Source organism: Melanotaenia boesemani, chromosome 8 (genome assembly GCF_017639745.1).
Source record: "Melanotaenia boesemani isolate fMelBoe1 chromosome 8, fMelBoe1.pri, whole genome shotgun sequence".
NCBI classification, from domain to species: domain Eukaryota; kingdom Metazoa; phylum Chordata; class Actinopteri; order Atheriniformes; family Melanotaeniidae; genus Melanotaenia; species Melanotaenia boesemani.
This window is the reverse complement of record NC_055689.1, coordinates 24,754,103-24,775,512: the sequence shown is the minus strand read 5'-3', so window position 1 is coordinate 24,775,512 and position 21,410 is coordinate 24,754,103. Positions and strand designations below refer to the sequence as shown.

General features: G+C 37.6%; 1 protein-coding gene across 5 annotated transcripts in view; it reads left to right on the top strand.

Annotated features, from left to right (window-relative positions):
- The window catches only part of LOC121645304 (netrin-G1-like), a 109,342-nt gene that overhangs the window by 60,444 nt on the left and 27,488 nt on the right, over nucleotides 1-21,410 (top strand). For all 5 annotated transcript variants that reach the window (XM_041993754.1, XM_041993753.1, XM_041993752.1 and 2 more), the window contains exon 3: nucleotides 7,562-8,205. In XM_041993754.1, coding sequence (XP_041849688.1) covers nucleotides 7,562-8,205 — 644 coding nt within the window. The remainder of the gene's footprint in view (nucleotides 1-7,561; nucleotides 8,206-21,410) is intronic.

Genomic DNA, 21,410 nt, shown 5'->3' with positions numbered 1-21,410 from the left:
TCCAATGCATTTATCAGTGTGTGCATGTGTGTGACTGTGCACTGTGTAGATCATAAGAACTATATGAGAATGCTGATCCATGTAAATGGACATTTTATTGCTAAATCTATTTACTTGTATGTGCTTCATTTTACAAACAAAACAAAATACATTTTCCCCACACACACCTCCACAGCTGTCACCCTCTTGAAAAGAACATCATGCACATGAGGTCAAGTGAAATTCATTCATCTATTATCCAAATCTGCTTGTCCCAGAGCTTTTTGTGGAGAAACAAGACAACAGTCACAATTCAGACTTCAAGCTTAAACATCAAAAATTCCCTATAACAAGTTTGCTTCAAAGAAAATGGCTGGAGTAGAAGTTGTGAGTTAAATCTGTGATCAGAGCTACAGGTCAGAAATCTGTCAGCTAAACTGATTGGTTGGATTGTCTGTGCCCATCTTTCACCAGCAGCTGTCATTGGTCTGAGAATTTATCTGTGGAGCCACATTCTCTGTCAAAAGGCACATCAACAAGGTTGCATGTTATCAGTCTCTAAGGCCATGTGCCACTCATTTAAACATCTGCCTCAAACCGCATCATGCTTCTTTGTATATATCTACATTTTAATAATTTTCTGTTATCCATATAGTTTCATTTTTAACTTCTATTAAATGAAATCGTTTCTATTTTAGTGGACAGGAAAATATTTCTTTACATACAAAAAGTTGTGTGCAAAAATTCTAGGGCCTGATTTACCCTTCTGGGCAAATCAGCATTTGATCATAAATTATAAATAGTGCTGATGGAATTGTCCAGTTCCATGAGAAATTCCCATTTGTATTGGGGGTTTGACATGCAATCCTTAAACAGTGCCAATTTACAAACACAAGCACAGACAGATGAGTCCACCAGTAGCAGTGCCAATTAGCGTAGAGTCACAAATAAGCAGGCCTGTCAATAATTAGGAGGCTCTAATCTATAAACAACACTGGCAAGGCAAGTGTTGTTGGTAGATTACAGCCTCAGTGTTTTATTTATAAAGCACATTTCATACATAAAGCAACCCAGTGTACTGTACATGGAATACAGTACATTTATTTTGATGGATTAAGCATAATCCATAAGTCTCATTATTTATGGTTTGAAAAATTACGATGCATTATTTGGCTCATATTGGAAAGTAATATTAAATACAAATAAACTGATAAGTGGCATAAGAGTTTTGTCTTCCATTTGACTACTTTCACATTTGTTGTTCATTTATGGCTCAGAAGCAGACAACACACTTAAGTGTGGAAGAAACATTACAACCAAACATGTCATTAAATAATAATAATAATAATAATAATAATAATAATAATAATAATAATAACAGTTGCCAGCCATCTATCAGCTATTAATCCAGAAAATGAAAACTTGTGAATTTAAATATGGTAATGTTGCCTCTCTGAAACAATGCCAATGAAAATGTGGATGAAATCCCAGCAAGAGATTTAATGTGTCCATTCAGAAAAAAGGAAGCAAAGAACAAATATGTTCAGCCTGAAACCATTTTGAGGCTGATATCGTGGCATTGCCTCTTCTTATTTTCACTCCATCTGAGTGATTTCTGGCTGTCCTTTAGCACCATCAGTGAAATAGTAATGCAGCTCGGCAACCAGGACTATCTGATATCATTTGATTGCATTTAAAAGTTGTTCACACAAATGGATCTCTTTCTTTAAGTTTTTCTCCTATTAGTGTAGCCATGACGAGCACAGAGGATAACATATGTTTTTATTTTTTGTTTTATTTATTTATTTATTTACTTTCGATTGTTTGTTTTAAATAATGACAAAACTGGCTGTAAACTGACAGTGACAAATGAATCCCAAAACAGAGTTTGCATGAGGTGCAAAGCCATAGTAAATCTGGGCCATAGTGTACCGTAGCTGTGCTGTTTAATCTGGTATGGTTCATTGATTCCTATAAATGAAACCACCATGAAATTACTTCTGAACATCCAAAAGCTTTCATAACAATGTGAGTAGCCAAGTGTCCTGATTGCTTTACATTTCAGTGAATGACATTTGGATTCACAGCTCAAGTGTCTGTGTCTTCCTTGTTCTGTGGCTCTCCCACTGTGTGACTCCCTGATATTGGATTGACCTTATAGACTGCAGAGGTCGGGACATCATTAGCTGGGACCAGCCACAGACTCGCTGCTCTAGCCTCCTGCACTAAGTCTGCGCAACTGGATGGATCACATAGCATTGATAGAAACCAGCTGGGCTCTGTTACACAGCAACCATGGTGGCAATAGAGATGTCAGCAAAACCAATAAGACACAGGCCATTAGAAGCTCTTTCAGTGTTGTATGCGCTGTACTGAATGTCATTAGGTGTAGAACTGTGAAAGCTATCTCATATCTCTGGGATGGATTATTGGACCATGAGACATACAAATATAGAACAAAATTTAAAAAGAATCATGGTGACAATGTGGGGATGTGTGATATAACATTTTATTAAAAATGGGAAATTCAAAACGATATAAGATTTATAGCAGTATTTCAGGAGCACAAGTGACAGACATTGTATTAGAGAGGTAAAAAATATACTAAGAAGTAAAAATCTCAGTTTAAATAACTATCTATTTAATCTATTTTTATCTATTTTATGTATATATATATATATATATATACATATATACTGCTCAAAAAATTAAAGGGAATGCATCCTAGATCTGAATGAATGAAATATTCTTATTAAACACTTTGTTCTTTACATAGTGGAATGTGCTGACAACAAAATCACAAAAAAATTATCAATGAAAATCAAATTTATTAACCCATGGAGGTCTGGATTTGGAGTCACACTCAAAATTAAAGTTAAAACACACTACACAGGCTCAGTAGTGTGTGTGGCTTCCACGTGCCTGTATGACCTCCCTACAATGCCTGGGCGTGCTCCTGATGAGGTGACGAATGGTCTACTGAGGGATCTCCTCCCAGACCTGGACTATAGCATCTGCCAAATCCTGGACAGCCTGTGGTGCAACATGGCGTTAGTGGATGGAGCGAGACATGATGTCCCAAATGTGCTCAATTGGATTCATGTCTGGGGAACGGGCGGGCCAGTCCATAGCATCAGTGCCTTTGTCTTGCAAGGACTGCTGACACACTCCAGCCACATGAGGTCTAGCATTGTCTTCCATTAGGAGGAACCCAGGGCCAACCGCACCAGCATATGGTCTCACAAGGGGTCTGAGGATCTCATCCCGGTACCTAATGGTTGTCAGGTTACCTCTGGCGAGCACATGGAGGGCTGTGCGGCCCCCAGAAGAAATGCCACCCCACACCATTACTGACCCACTGCCAAACCGGTCATGCTGGAGGATGTTGCAGGCAGCAGAACATTCTCCACAGCGTCTCCAGACTGTCACGTCTGTCACATGTGCTCAGTGTAAACCTGCTTTCATCTGTATAGAGCACAGAGTGCCAGTGGCAAATTTGCCAATCTTGGTGTTCTCTGGCAAATGCCAAACGTCCTGCACGATGTTGGGCTGTAAGCACAACCCCCACCTGTGGACGTTGGGCCCTCATACCACCCTCATGGAGTCTGTTTCTGACCGTTTGAGCAGACACATGCACATTTGTGGCCTGCTGGAGGTCATGTTGCAGGGCTCTGGCAGTATTCCTCCTGTTCCTCCTTGTACAAAGGCAGAGGTAGCGGTCCTGCTGTTGGGTTGTAGCCCTCCTACGGCCTCCTCCACGTCTCCTGATGTACTGGCCTGTCTCCTGGTAGCGCCTCCATGCTCTGGACACTACGCTGACAGACACAGCAAACCTTCTTGCCACAGCTCGCATTGATGTGCCATCCTGGATGAGCTGCACCACCTGAGCCACATGTGTGGGTTGTAGACTCCGTCTCATGCTACCACTAGAGTGAAAGCGCCACCAGCATTCAAAAGTGACCAAAACATCAGCCAGAGAGCATAGGAACTGAGAAATGGTCACCACCTGCAGAACCACTCCGTTGCAGGGGGTGTCTTGCTAATTGCCTATGATTCCCACTTATTTGTCTATTCCATTTGCACAACAGAATGTGAAATTGATTGTCAGTCCGTGTTGCTTTCTAAGTGGACAGTTTGATTTCACAGAAATGTGACTGACTTGGAGTTACGTTGTGTTGTTTAAGTGTTCCCTTTATTTTTTTAAACAGTGTATATATACTAACTAAAAATTAATGGATGCACAGCATGACAAGCCCCATACATCCATCATTTCTCTATTATGACGGCGGGACATTAAGAGACAAGATTGAAAAGATGAGCCAGGTGCTTCTATGGATGGATTTGAGAATGAACACAATATTAATGGAGCAACCATGAACGCAGAAGTTGACTGGTGGAAGACAGGGTTTATATTTCAGCTATGCAGGGGTCTAGAAAAGTTTTGATGGGGGGCCAGGTAGGAGCACTGACCAGGAAAAGGGGGGCATAAATAAGACCTTTTTTTAGTTTGAGATTTTATGACATATTTAACTGATTATTACAACTAAAGTGATCATCTAATGTGAAAAAGGGAAGAAAAACTTATCACTGCTGCACAAACACTTACACTTCAATAATAAAAGGGCAATGTGTTTTTAGCCAGATCATCAGTTTTATCAGAGTTTCTTTATCAATGTTGGCTGTTTAACTTCAGTTGTCACATCTGGTGGTTTTATGACAGACATTTTCACCATGGAGACAACTGGTGAGATGATGCTTTATGAATTCTGAATTATGATCTAGAACATGGTAGAAATGATGCAGAACAACATATACACATGTATGTACATTGCGTGCTGTATTTACTGACCCCTGAACATCTGACGTTTACCCAAAGGAAGGTCAGTTAACACTAAATATTTGTTAGCACTGGCTTGTTCTGTGCAATACAGTAAAAAAAGGCAAATTTCAGGCATTTGCATTTTGTGACTAATCATGATTAATTAATTTGAAAGGTGTGGTTAATACGATTAACCTTAATATATATATATATATATATATATATATATATATATATATATATATATATATTCTGTTCTTCTCCACCTTCAGTCTCTTCCTTTAATAACAGCAAGTTATATTTTCATACCAGTAATTCATTTGTAAGGGAAGGTCATATTTTTCAGTTGGTCAATATTTAATTTTGGTACAAACTCTTGTTTCTTTCAAATCCTCTGCTTTTTTTTCTCTCTCATAACCATGATCACAAGTAAAGGATCAAGTTGAGCGGGTTTATTGTTTTTCCAGTAGCTGCCCCCAGCACAGCAGTAAAGCCCATGGTCTTAAATGACCACAGAAGGTATTGATCTTCATAAGGCACAGTTTTTGTTGTTAAATAACCACCACAGGAAATCCGATGAAAGGTGCTGACCTTTCTCTAATTCTCTCCTTTCACCTAAACTGGGTTGTATGGAAGTGTGCCATTATGATTGGATTAACTGGAAGATAATAAATGCTGTACATGCCACTGAAGAGCAATGACATTGTATAGTTTTATTAATGTATGACTGAACTTTTATGAAAAGTGTGTTCCCAGCCACTGCTCATATATGAATTGCCTCCTTAGTTAGAGTGATCGCCTCCCTGAAGGCTTGAAGTTGATGCCAGCACCAAGAAAATGATTACAAACTCAATTCATGTCTGCTTTCCAATGGTCTCTAAACACTTCTCCAGACTTGATTGGGCAAGTTTCTCTCTTTAAAGCTTCTATTTACTCTGCTTCTCACTGTTCTGCCGGGAAATTGTTTTCTCATTAGCCACGGACACTGCGGTCGCAGTTCTTCATATCATCTGTGAATAAGGCTCCATCCTTGTTAGATGTGAAGGCAGGCACCCCGCTGTTTCCAAGCCAAACCGTGAAACCAATGAAATGAATATAAGTGAAAATTCATGCTCTTGAATGACAACAGGGAAATCACTCCCTCTTACAATGCCTGTGCTTTTTCCCTTCTCCTCTGTGTACCACCAAGGTCTGAACTCTAAAGACCTCCAGACCTGTTCAAGCACAAGCAGGGAATAGAATGAGCCCCAGTACACATCATGGGTACACATGGTAAACTGTTGTCTCAAGTACAGTTTATTGTCCCTGTGGCAAGACAGCCACCAGTCTCCATATCACCCCTTAACTCTCTCTTTCAAATCTCCCCTTTTCTGCATTTGTGGTTTCAGGCTACACTGTGGCCTTTCAAGCTTTGTGTTAGTGTTGCATGCATGTGGGTGTGCATGGGCGTGAGAGGAAAATATTTTTAGAAGCTGAGATCCTTTTTTAAAAACATGCTGCAAAAAGGTTATATTCTCTCTCCCGCCAACTCTTTCTTATTCTCACATTTAGTTTTTGCAGCATAACCCTTATTACCCTTCTAATTAGATCATGCAATGTTTCTTTGAGTCAACTGCACAGGCCTAGTGACCCTCAATCTACAGTCTTGTCCTTCCTCATTGAATAGTTATCTCTTTTAGCTGAGTAGCAAGTGACTGATAGCATATCGCAGTCCCACAGGAAATGAAATGGACTCTTGAGATGTGTATCTAAAACACAAGGAAGTCATCCATATATCTTCCTGTGAAGATAGAAAATCGAATACATATTTTTCTTTCAGCAAGAAAAATTTTGAAACTTACTCCAAGACAAAAAGCAGCTATTTGGTCTTTTCAAATGAAATATAATGGCTTCTGCTTATCAGTATTCCTGCCAGTGATCTTCCATCAACAAAGTGGCAGCCTGGGATAAATGTGCTGCAATATCGAAGAGATATGTGACTAATGTTGTAGATAGCACTGTTCTCACCTTTAGATAATTTTGCGTGTAGAGTGTCGGATGATTGCTGATTATCGAACAGCGTTACAGTTGATCTGAATCTCATCAGCACTTAACCTCATTGTTCCTGGAGCAGAGGTGAGAGGAATGTCAATTGGAGTGAGTCTTGTGTTTTCTGGCCCTGTTTCAGCTCTCCCCCTTTCTCTGCTTCTCTCTTTGCCTTCCACTCACACTTGTGCACACACCCACACATACAAATACATACTGCATGTGCACACACATGCAGTAGGAGCACACACACACACAAGCAAACACATTCAGGGCTCTCTATCCCTGTCACAAACAAACACAAACACATCAAGAGTGTCTCTCTTTCTCCCCACAAGCACCAAAACTTGCTGGATGTCTATGGTAGACAGCAAAAACAGACCCATGAAAAATGCATGTCCCTTTGCGTATTTCATAAGAAACACTCATTGGGATTCCATTCCCATCTCAGCTGAAATACCACACAGGAATATCAATTACACAGGCAATTTGGGTGGCAGTGTGAACAGGAATGGTGCTCAACAAGAATATGGTGGAGAGGGTCACTATCTCCTGCAGCTCTTACCCAACATGGCCAGCTTATGAAATACATATTGGTTTGAATGTGTTTAAAATGGTGTTAAGTTTGGTAGAATCGTGATGGGATAGCAAGCCAATAAGACCATTTAGAAACAAGAAGAGCTGGCATCATCTGGTTACAGAAAATGCTGACCTTTATCTATTTGTGTTTTCTTTTAGGAGAATCCTTATATGTGCAACAATGAATGTGATGCCGACACTGAGGAGCTGGCTCATCCTCCTGAGCTGATGTTTGACTTTGAGGGTCGAAACCCCACAACTTTCTGGCAGTCAACTTCATGGAAGAAATACCCAAAGCCTCTTCAGGTCAACATCACACTGTCATGGAACAAGACAATCGAGCTGACTGATGACATCGTTCTCACCTTTGAGTCAGGCCGGCCGGAGCAGATGGTCCTGGAAAAGTCGCTTGACTACGGCAAAACTTGGACCCCTTACCAGTTTTATGCCACAGACTGCCTGGATGCTTTCACCATGGAACCCAAGACGGCAAGTGAACTCACCCAGCGCACCCTGCTGGACATCATTTGCACTGAGGACTACTCCCGAGGCTACGTGTGGAAGAACGATAAAACAGTTCGTTTTGAGATAAAGGACCGCTTTGCTTTGTTTGCTGGACCTCGACTACACAACATGGCCTCACTGTATGGCCAGCTGGATACCACCAAGAACCTGCGGGACTTCTTCACCATCACCGACCTGAGGATTAGGTTACTGAAGCCAGCAACTGGAGCCACCATGGTGGATGAAAACAATCTGTCCAGATACTTCTACGCAATCTCTGACATAAAAGTGCAGGGCAGGTAAGATCTATTGACATTTGTTTCTTTTTATTTCTTGTATAAAATAAAAACTTAGAGTTGCCCAAGAAAGTTTTCAGAACCCTTTTTGCTTTTGCCTTTTTGTTGTTGTATGTTCAGTTTGATTTTAAGTAGATAAAACTACTGTTTTCCACAACGCTCTACACTCAAAAAAGTGAATATGACAAAGTTGAAAGTTGAAGCATGTTCTCTGTGATATTTCAGTCAAAAATAGGTATTTATCAAATTTTTCTGACTTCATCAGCATTTTTACAGTATGGATACACTACTAGTCAAGTATTTTAGATAGGAAAAACCTTTTGAAAGCTAAAAATCACATTGCAAGTCAGGGGTTGCCAAATACAGCATGGTTTAACTGTAGCCCTCGCACTGAATGCAACCAGATGATTACAGCTGATGATCCACTAATGAAGTAGTTTTAACTGAAGGTACCAGGTGACAACAGTCTGCAGTTTTTTATTCCAGAGACATAACACACTGATCCACACTACTTTAATACAAGAGGAACATCTCAGCAGTGAAATGATCTTGTCAGATGAACAGCAGGCATGTAAACAGGCAGTCTGTTGGCATTACATAGCATATGTCTGGCAGCATGATCATGGACTTATCTATTTCTTCATATATTTGGATTTGGTGCAGTTTTGGTGCAAATTTGTTAACAATTTTCCTAAAGGCGGTTCTGATTTGTAGTTATTTTCTTACATAAATAATACAGTTGCACAACAGAACAACAACAATGTGACGTTTTCAAGTAATCAGAGGTTTGATGACAAAAATAAGAACTCTGCAGGATAAAATTGACGTTAGACATTAAAATACTCTGTTACTATTTTAAAATACTATATTATTATTTAGATACATTTTAGAAGCTTCGACATATAGCTTTACACCCAACAAACAGAAGATAATTCAACACATGCAGTTTAAGAATAAGAAAAAATATGGTTTATGAAATATGGAAGAGAAAACTTTTGAAAAATCCAAAAGGAAACGGAGCTCAACATAGCACTTCCTTCAATTTTAACACATAACTGCTCTGTTTCCGGGGCAAAGAATTAAAACTGTAAAGTATAATTCTGCCCAGTCCAGAAATAGTTCCAAAATTACTTCAGAATGCTGGGAACGGCCATTTATGAGCTGATACTGAACTATAGTCTCCTAAATTATTTATTACATAGCTAACTTGACAAGGACAGAGGGCTGAGTCTGCAGCTTCTGAAGTGGACAGTTTTAATGAATGTCCCTCTACATCTTTTATTACAGACATACATCAAGGTTTGATAGACAGACCATTAACCCATCATATAATTTACAATAATTTAGTCAAACCAACAGTTGGACTTAGTTTAGTTAAATGTTTGTTGTAAAACTACAATGTGCAATTACATAGAAAAATAAAAGATTACATCCAGTTTTTTTTTCCTTTTTTTTTTTTTTTTTCTTTGTATCTGCCTGTGAAAATTCATCACTCAATGTATATGCAATTTAAGACAGTTTCCCCATGTCTAATAGCTCATTATCTTTAGAGCACAACCACACAAATACTCAGGATTTGTCTTTTTGTCTTTCAACTGTTCTGAATGGAAAGTATCAGATTTTCTGACTGACCTCAGATTTTTGAGATCGTAGGGAGTGCTCTTCAAATTCCAAGCAAATTGCGTTTATGGTTGATTCACCTCATTATACATCTTCTAGCACAATTGGGAAAAAAAGCAGGAAACTTTAATAATATTTCTAATGTGCATCCATTTACAAGATCAGCAGTGATTACAGAGGTCAAGTTTGGCCTGTTTTGATATTATTTATTGTGATTATTCGTAGTTGCCTTCATTATTAAATACTCTTAATGATGCTGCGAAATTTTTTTTCATTTTTTATATAGTTTTTACTTACAAGACCCAAATGGGCAGTTTTCATGGATTTGTGGTAATGTTCACTGCGTATAAATGACTCCTCTTTATCATTAGGTAAAGATGAGCAGAAATAAAGGCAAAGAAAGCATTAACAGTAAACATTTATATGATCATTAAGTTAAGTTTTATGACTATGACATCTCCAGACCTTTAATTCCATAAAATTATTTTTTTTGTTTTGTTTTGTTTTGTTTGTTTTTTGTTATTTTTGTCCTGCTTGAGGCACGGGAAACAGCAGCAAATATAACACACACACACTATCAACTCAATTTGTCTGGAAACACTGTTTACCACCTGGAGCTGGGTGGAGATATATTTCAGACCATAGCTATATTTAGCATGTTTGAATTTCTATACTCCATCTTCTCACTCCTGAACCTTATATTTTAGTCATGCCCACATTTTATAGGCTAAATCTTTATAAAATGAAGGATACTTTTTCTTCATGTTTAGTTTACACAGCTTGACATTGGGAGTGTATATTTCATGGTGAGTCATCAGTGAGACTGTGATTTTTAGGGAATGGAAACATTTTTGTTTCCTGACGCATGGAAATGGCCCACATGGCAGTCATAAAGGCTCCACAGCTGCTCTCCAAATAGGACCTGTGTTGCTTGCTGCAGTTGGTTTATAGAGAGGGGAACTAGGTTGGTAATGACCCATCATATGGGCCCCTAGGTAAATTGAAACAGTTAGTCTCTAATTAGAATTCAGTAGACTTCAACAGCAGATTAGAACCATTAGCAAGTTGGCTAATTGGTAGGAGACTAATCTTGTAATTAAGAGCATTTGCAGCTGATTAAATGGTAATCATCAGGGACACATCAGTAAAACATGAAGATATTAAGGACTGCCAGGCTGTGGTTCCAAATTTAGCCTTGCCCTGTTTAACAGAGTAGATTTATGATTTAATCTATGGGGTTTCCTTTTTTAACAGGCTGTACTTTTGCCCTGAATAAAATCTTCTTCTCTCCTGTTTTTTTCTAAATCTGAGCAAATTACTTTGTGAAATGTGAGCTGTCAAAAATCTGACAAGGTCTCATGACACTTGATGTCTTCAAACACATGCCATGACAGGTTTTTTGGTAATAGTTCTGTTATATTTCTAACTTAGCTCAAATGACAGATACATCTTCTGCAGCCATACACGGTCTTCCAATATTCACACTTATACTGTAAACATGAATTGATGAATTTGAAATTGAAAGACCTGCTAGCCAACACAGAATAGCATCTCCTGCAGTTATCTTATTTTGCCATTCATTAGAAGGAGTAGCAAAAGGTTGGGTGTGGGGAAAATAAGCTATTTTGCCCAATTTTCCGTCCTGCCCCTGGGCATCAAATTCAATTTTCGAGCAAAAGTTTGCAGTGAGAAAGAAAAGGAAATAAACATACGATTCTGTCCAGAGGTGGATCAGTAACTCACTTGAAAAAGCGCAATGGAGGCAGGTGGGCAGAGACTGATTAGAGTTCCCAGCAGCCTCAGCAGCCTTCTGGCTACAACCAAATGTGAAAGGCTTATCACAGAATGGCCATCCTGTCTGAGAAGTCCCAGAATACCACACAAAGGCTGATAAACTGTCATGTGTACACACACAACTGAATATTTTCAGCTTCAGGTAAAAAAAGGTTCTATGTTCTGCAGATTCAGACACATGTGTTCATGAAGGGATATCATGACTGATGCAGACAGAAAAAAATAATTAAAGTTGAAAAATTTTCTTTGAATGTTTTTTTTTATATATTGCATTTATATTATATTTATATTAAATTTGAAAAGAAAATGGGATATGAAATTATGTTGTGACTATATTCTTAAAAATATAATTAGTAAATGCCTTTAAAGAAAGACCATATAAGGGGAAAAATATCCAAAATGAGCATTTAGGTGTTTGTGTTTGGACATTTAAGCAAATTGGTACATATTTAATTAGATAATGACCTTTTCCTTTAATGTAATGAATCATTTAAATGATTTACCCATAAATAGTTTTTGTTCGCAATATGGATTTTTAAAATGCATTTCTCTAAATGCCTTTTTCTCAAAATGAGTAAATTTGCTTAGAGGTAGACATCTCTCTAGAAGTAGTTTCATTTTTGTTTGATTTCCCGTTTATATTCTAATAAACTTGGCATGCAATGAGCTGTGTTACTGATAGTTTGCGGCTCTAGTGGAATTCTAAGATTTCAGTCACGAGCTCTTTTCAAAGCTCTCTATTAGTTGAATATTATTGTATTATCAGATGTGGAAATACACAAATGGATTGAAATGTTGAGAAAGCATGAAGCTACGAGGTTTCTACATCTACTTTAGCCAGTCGTCAGCCACACATGTAGACATGACCATCAGCACAATACTCTCTGCAGACTTGCAAGGAAATGTACAGATATTTTAAAATTCTGGCAGGAAAAAATAAAAGTCTTTTAGTGCTTTATTATAAAAGTCCTTGAGTGAAATGCAAGGTTTTGAAAGAAGCATCAGCTGCTTACAGCTGCAACCAAATATACTCATCAGTGTGCAAAACCCCCCAGAATCAGAAGGTCATATCCGGAACTCCTATATGACAAAAAGACACATCTGGTATCCGGACACAATATATGTCTTCATGCAGTATCTTGTGTCCATATATCACGAGATATGAAACCAGTCTCAATATACACCAGAAATGGTCCGGATTCTTCGAAGAGTTAGAGAAATATTCCCTACAAATGTATCAGGATTCTGGCACTATTCAGTACCTCGAGTTCAGATACTTCTGAATATGACCACAGGTCATATCCAAAACTCAAATATGACAAAAATCATGCAGCATCTTGTGTCCTTATATCACCAGATAAGAAACATGTCTTAATATGCACCAGAAATGGTCCAGATTCTTCCAGTATTTAGGGAACTGTCCCCTACAGTATCCCCTTTTTACGCAGTGCATAACCTATGCAATGTTAAAAATTGTAATTATAAACCTATGGAATGCAAAAAATCAGACAGTTTACTACTAAATGAAATAAATCCATACTGCAGATAGAGGATGTCATGACGACAGAAACGTATGCTGTAGATCCCTGAATCTGCAGATGTGTAAAGTATCATGATCAAAACTCATAACCTGAAATAGATAAAGCTGACTGTTAAAAAAAAACTTTCAGAGCAGACTGCAGGAAATTTGACAAATGTTGACAGGATGTTATAAAAGAAGCACTGTAGATTTCTAAGCTCTATGAATTGTTTATAAAGATGGCTTTACAAGATCTCTGACCATCATGTCCATTTTTCATTTCTTGTGGTAGAAAAGTAAACACAAAGAATAGAGACGAATATGTCTTTTCCCCTTCCCCTGCATATCAAGTCAATGTATGTATAGGGGCTTACTGTGGTATTGATTTCTAACGTTATTTCACATCAACGGAAAACAAAAACCTTGAGCCGTGCAGGCTGTTCCACCTTTCACGTCTCCTTCTCCATCGTTCCTCACTTATTGATCAGATGTCAGCTTGTTAATTAAGACATGACCGCTACCGGGTGGTTGCACGGTCAGTGCTGCACATGTGCAGGGCTGCAGTGGGGCCTGGGAATGAGAGGCAGCTAATCCATAAGTGCTAATGTGCTATTTCTTTCATCCCCCATGTCATTTCCTATTTTTTTCCTAACCTTTCATTTGTCTTTTTTTTTTTTTTTTTTGCCACTGTTTCTGCTCTCTTTCACTTTCGCAGTAACCCAGTGTTCATGCATTCTGTAACAATAATCCTAAAAACAACAGCTGCTGAAAATGGCATGGGCCATTGTAAATGGGGATGTGGAAATTTACATTATTATACTTAAGTGTTTGTCAGGTAAAATATACTCAAACAGTGACGTCATGCATTGTGTGGAATGGCGCAAACCTTCTTCTCCTGAATCTGTGCCATTATTTCCTTTGTTTATATAGCACTGGTAATTTAGCTGAGTTAGCAATGATCCTGATGTTCATAACAGGAATATTTAAGTTAGCAGAGAAATAAACAGTTTCCTGACCTACATTTTAATAATCAGATGTCAAAAATCTTATGTAATATGCTGCTACTTAAAACAACACTACAGTAACAACATAGAGCCCAAAGTGGCTGCAGGAACCTCATATCAGCGGGACAACTTTGAGAATGATTTGTTTTTCACTGAAAAATGGAGAAACAATTTTCATATGTCCAATGAGATCATCTGTCACTTGTGTCTTGAACCCTGTTCTATCAATTGAATCTGTGCATTTTCATCTGGACAAAATTTTTAGAAACAAATCTCAGAGGATGTCTTTTTTTTTCCTTTTTTTAACAAATGACGAAAACCCTTTTTTTGCATATAGTTAAGAAGTGTGAAAACAGTCTGATAAGGAGAGCATACACACAGCACAACTGATTAAAAGAACATGGACAGGTGGAGCAATTAGGAAACTGAGAACAGGTGTGGGAGTGGGAGTGGTGCACAGACTGAAGGAATAATGATGCCCTACAGTACTTAACAGAATGTGGTGATTTAGAACTATTGAACTTTAGCTAACTGTGTCTTTACACTTTGCATTCAGTTTGGCTTTTGGTGACTTTCCACTTTTTACATATGAAAGTACAAACTGACTTAAATCTAAAATAAGGTACAAAACTATACTCTAAACATTTTGATGCTATTACAAGTGCTGCATTGAGAATATTAGGCAGACATGTGTAGATATCACTGCAAAATATACTTAAATTATTTAAAGTATTTAATAAAAGGCTTCCGGTACCTTTTAATATGAAATAAAATGATAAAATTAGTGAGAAATGATTTGCAGCTGCACAGCTGGGGCTCTCAGCGGTGCTCCTGTATCAGTTTTTTTTTTCTTCTTTGCATTTAAAAACTAATAATGGTGATGTACCATGTAACTACATATCATTATTTTGTTTCTCAGCAAATAGCCTGTAGTCCCCAACTTTAATTAAATGAATTACCCAGCACTACTTGAAGGTGAAGTCAAACCAGTGCTCAAACCACACTACAGAAGTGGCCAATTACAAAACAGAAAAAGACTAGAAAATAACAAAAGACTCAAAAACTTGCTCGTAGCAGTACAACTTCTGTTAGCTGCTTGTGTTGTAATGGGGTAATGAACACCAATATTTATACTGCAAACCACCAGCCTTTAGGGTCAAATTAATTCCCAATCATTAAATACATTCTTCCAACATAATATCTGTGTGAGTGTTGTTATGTGATGTCAAATGACTGAGAGCATCCAGGTCATTTTATTTATTCATTTTTACAAAGAATCTCAGGACAAAAAATTTTATAAATATATTGGTTAACAGGGAAAGCAAAGCAATTTATGTAAAATGCTTTAAAATTGTACAGTAACAATGTTGCCTTTACCCTGAGGTGCAACTTTTGATTTGCTACCTGATGACATCATAGTAAATCTGGGTTGGAACAGGACGATGTTGACACTGTGTGATGTTGTTTTAGTTAAGTTAGTGGAAGACATTAATTCTCAGATGAGAGATCACTAGTTTGACTCTTGTCCTGCACAAGGTTTTCCAGACTACTTTCCCTTTCATTGTTGCTGTCACCCATGAATGATTAAGATTAGGAGTCAAAATTAGATGGCACCACATTAATACAGGTTACACATTTACGTTTGCATTTGGCACAGATCTCATCAAATGGACTCTGCCCACTTGTTACACTGTTTGTGGTGGGACTGAGCTTATTATTATTACTTGTTTAATGTTTTTCCTTAGAGAAGACCTTTACAAATAAATCACAAAAGTATAATTAAATATACATTCTAAAAAAGGGGGACTTTGGATATCCAGTAGGTTAACATCTTGGCTACAAAGCAGTAGGTAAGGAACTATAAAGCCATTTTGATACAGACTTATAAGTGAGACATAAATTACCTTCCTGATGAACACTTTCTCTCTAGGGATCTATGTAAGTGCAATACTTTGTATGGACCGTTTATACAGGTGATTTTTAGGACAACAACTTGCAATGACTTAAAAACATGGAGTTTAATATTTTCTTTTCTATTCAGTGAATCATATGGCTATATTAAATATTGACATAACTGAAGACTTAAGCAAAATACTAAAAAAAACATAAAGTCCCCTCTAAATACAAGAAAACTATCCTGAATTCTGGAGTATACATTTGAGTTATTCAAAGGCAATTTGGATACATAAGAATCATAGTTTGAGGTGAAACTGAAACATTTTACTATTGTTTTATGCTCCCAGTGTTACCCTTCAGCCACAAAAAGTCTCTGTATCGCCCTCCCTGATGGGGATCCTCAGCTCATAACAGCACCACATCCTACACTTCAACTGTATCCTGTGATTAAAAGAAAACTAAATTCATATGTAGCTTGTTCACAGAGCATTCACAGAAGGTCCTTGATCCACATACTGAAGATCTATGGCCTGAGGATATCTAGATCCAAAGGCTACAGACAGGAATTCAACGATAAGCAGTGCAATGACATTGCACATCATATCATGTGTAAAATGCTTGGACATTCCCCTTTATTCTGCACTGTCTTTACAGGTTACCCATACTCTTTCTTCAAAACTTTTTCTTTGTTTGTTGTCTGCTGGACAAGAGCTGAAGGAAGTCAATCAATATTCCTCCTAAGTGTTTGTTAAGGATGTTGTTTAGCAGCTTAAAGAAATTTTTGCTCATTCATGGATGTGTCTAGTTCATGCAAATTGCAGTCTGTGCTGCTCTCAAACAGTAATTATTTACTGTTGCTTTTGGAATTTTTACAGCCCCAAAATGGAAGTGTTTAACTTTGGAGTTTACAACATGTTTGCACAACATAGATCAGATGTTCCAGATGAAGGCTTCGGTAACAACTGATATAGTATAAAATAATGAAATTAAGAGCGTACTTCTTGTTGTACACAAGTGCTGATGATACATCCGTATCTTTTGAGTAAAAGCAGTGCCTACCCAATTGAAATATTTGCAGTTAGTGTTGTAAATTCTGATAATGTATGACATTGATGGAAAAAGGTGCAAACTGCAACCATAGAGATTTTTTAGAACCGTCTAATCATATTTTTGTTGTTTTTGTCTGTTTTGGTTTATTGTTGGTGTTGTGTAACATGTAAATCTAACCTTAACTCCATCCATGAATCTTTAACAGCACAGTGGAAAAGTTAAAAATGATAAGAGGGAGGAAAGTAGAAAAATTCAAGGTACGACAGGTAAGAACACTGGGTCACATTCACCAAGCGTCCTTACAAACAAATTTGTTCTTAAATTCTACTTACAAACATTTTCCCAAAATTGTGTCATTCACCAAAATCTTCATTTCTTAGATTTGTTCTTGGAAAAGAACAAAAACCCACAAACACTCAAGATAACATCATAGACATCAACACGTTTAAGAGTAAAATTAGCATTTGTATTGTTGATGTTGTTCTGTTTATTAAAATACCATAATAAAATAAAGTTTTTGTCAGATTTTTAAATTTCTTTTGGTAAAGTATAAAGCATTTTGTTTTTTAAAAGCTTGCTACTTAACTTTCCGAATTTAAAGCGTCTGGACACGTTTGATGGAACAGTGATGTCTATAATGCACATTTCTGGAGCCATCACCGCCCAGTAGTCCCAAGGCTGAGGAACAGCACCAAACTTTTTCATCCAGGGATGCAGCGTGACCTCACAGCCAAGTTTCACTTTGCATGCTAGTAAACAGATATATACACACCGCCCGTTCTTGAATGCGCATCGTGGCTGATTTAAGAAAAGAAAAAAAAAAAAAAAAAACACAAGAGGAAGTTATTGGAAGAAGAGAGGAAAAGAAAAAGAGAAAGGGACAGAGCGAGAGAAAAGACTGTCTTGTACTGCCTGGAGAGAACTCACAGTACAGGTAGGATGCAACATGGATCAGCCATCGATATGACGCACATCACTAAGAAAATTGCTAAACGCTCTGTAGCTTTAAGATAAACAGTAAGTTATTGCAGATCCTGTCCAAATGTTATAAATTCCCTCAAGAGAAAATAAACAATTTTTCACCCATTTCATTCATTCAAAGAACAAGTCACAGTCCAGATGGATTTATTTCTATCGCTGGTCTTTCTAACACCACAGGTTCAAAAGACAGCACATGTGCCAGATCCATTGTCTCAACCACAAGAATATCACTCCTTAAATGTCTAAGTCACCTGTAACTTCCAGATCCACCTAATGTATTTAGTCTTTAATTGTAAAAAATTACCACAATGGTGTTGTTTATTATAATAATAATTAGTTTTATTAAGAAATCAAAGTTATTTCTTGGTTATCAGACTCACCTGGAGGATTCGTCAGATGCACCATTCACTCCGTAGGTGAACCACATCTTAAAATGATGCCACAGCAGGTGAAAATTTGTTCTACAGTATAACGATTCCCATTTAGCCACGACACCATGAGGATTTCCATCTTGACGCACTCATGGGACCAGACTGCAAGCTGCTGTCCAGGTTCAGGAGTAATTAATGACCCATTTGTATATAAAGCCATTTTTACATGATTTTTAGCTCACCATGTGATTATTTATGATCAAATAAATCCTTGAAAAAATTAGGAAAATCAGGCTTTATTGCATATCTTTATTTTTATTCATTTATTTATTTTTATTATTATTATTTTGGGTGAATGAGACCCATTGTGCAGAATGGGTCTCAAACGAAAAGCACTTTCCACTCAGGGAACCCTGGATCAACACTGATCCACTGATTGGCATCTCCTACTATCCTCTCTATAATTTTCGTATGAGCCTCTTATGCAAAGTAAACATTAGCACATGAACATTTAAAAACATCATCTAGAAACACAAATAGGGACATAAAATAGGATTTCCTGCTGATAAATCAGAAGTTTAGACTTATCTGCATAAGGAACAGAGTACAGAAAAAGTAGCAATTGTATGATTTAATTCTTGTGAGCACGACATTTTGAGCACTTATAAGTGCAGCATGTACAAAAATCAAAGGTAATTGATAAAAAAGTGCAATTTATCATTTAAAAACTGTGTTTCTTCTATTGGTGTCTCATCAATTTACTAAAATATTATGTTTTTATTCTCTTAGCCAATATACTTGCTATGGGTCCACATACGTGACAGCTGCCATATTTGTACCACCGTTTTTACTACGGTATCTCTGAATGGACAAACAGCTCTGTGTGAAGTGAAAATCCTTTGAGCTTTAAAACTGCAGAACCAGCTTTGTTTGATAGGTGCTAGGGCACCATTTGAAATAAGTAACACTTTAAAAGGCACATAGAATAAGATTTTAAAGTACTTACCTTTAGTGCAGTCATGATTATGTCTGAAAGAATTTTGGCCACTGTGCTTGACATTTGAAGTCATAGCTTTGTCCATATTTACCACTAGATGTCAGTCATTCTGACAAGCTTTCATGAGATTGGGCTAAGTTTTGGAAAAAAGTACTGTTCAAAACTTTGCATGTTCCTTACCCAGGATCCTGGTATGATAAAGGTGGGAGTGATTATGAGGGGTTTTTGTTGAGGAACCTTTAAATCATATCTGTGCCTTAGAAATCTTGAGAATACACACATCCATGATTCTAATGGTTGATCTTTGATCAACATCCAACAGGTTTACTACAGATAATCTAATGTGCCTGAAAACCAAAGTAAACTCCAAATCATACCGGAGAAGTGAACTAGTTTTACTCTTGCTACCAAAGTAAATTACTACATTATGAGCTTGCCTTTCTCATAGCTACTCAAATCAACACAAACTGCACACATGCAACACACCAACTTGCTGGCTCTTATCCAGCTTCTTACAATCAGTGCACACATGCTTTATATCTTCTAAGCCCGTGTCCTGTGAACCATGACATCTGTAGCCAGCTTGATTGACAGAGTTTGAAAGTCAGGTTCAAGTGCTGGTTCACACAACTCCAATATTACTCTGCTTCCACCATAAGGATCTCTCCAGCTCTGCCGGCGCCTGTTCACTTATCTTCCACCAGATGTCTGTCACATGCTGCGATGTTTTCTGCCAGTCATCTTCCAGTCTCCAGTGTTTAATTAGTGCTCATTAAGACCTGGGCTTTCTTTGTAAATAATATATGGGTGCCAGAGAAAGTACATCAACATAAGCTGTCTCTGGAGGGGAAGCAGCCATGAATACTAAAATCATCAACATGTTCACTTGCTACATATATTGTATGATCAAGCTTTACCAGTGGTGGAACAGACAAGCTTGTTAAAGCTTCCTGAATGTCAGTGCAGTACTGTACTCTGTACATCTGTCTAAGGATTTATGTGGGTGTTTACTCACATGACTAATGATAAGACTGAATTTATTTTTATCATCTCGTTCTTATGACTTTCCTGTTTTGTTTTCTTTTTCCTTTTGCTCTTTATGCTGTAGTTGATGACAAATACAGAAATGTATCATATTAGTACACAATTTCTTCCCTTTGCTGTCCTCTCCTGTGTCTCCATCTCGATTCAGCTGCTTACATCACATCACAAATAATCCACCCATCCACGAAGAGCATTGACGTGGGGTTAGGGTATTAGAGATTACAATACTCTATGACTACATCAATGCACAGCATCAATAATAAGCCCTGTCATTGAAACAAATCACACACTTTGGAGGGGCACAGCCCCAAGCCATACAAATTCAAATTCCATTTCGCCTCAGCAGAAAATTGGAGCCGGGGGAATTAACTTGTGATCCATCCCTAATATTTCTCCAACAATTTGGGGAGCCCTGGCGGGGCCACTTTCTAGTTTGATAGGGGACACAAACAATTTGCTTGATATTGCATTACACCACCAAGAATATCAAAATTGGCCACAACACAGAGCGTCAAAAACAAACCTAATCGGACTCTTCAATTTCACGGTGGCAGAGCCTGCTGTAATGAGGTGACTCTTTCCCCTCCTTATGTAAAAACTTCAATGCCATCTACAATGTGAAAGGAGGCACAGTAAAGAAATGCTGTCAAGCTTATTGTGATAGTTGGATTTGCTTTGTTCATGTCTTTTCTTTCCCCTGTCTTAGCAACTATGTGTTATGGTGTTTGCTCAATGCAGCCCACAGTAAGAGATTTACTGTCTTGTACCTACAAGACAGTGAACTATTTTTATGCTATATCTGTTCAGATTGCAATATGAAAGTAAATTTGATTGTGCATGAGTAATATAGTTCACTCTTAAAATGTAAACACATATTTAGCTAATTAGAAGACATCCAACATGTTTTGCCTACTCGCACTGGGCTAGTTTTG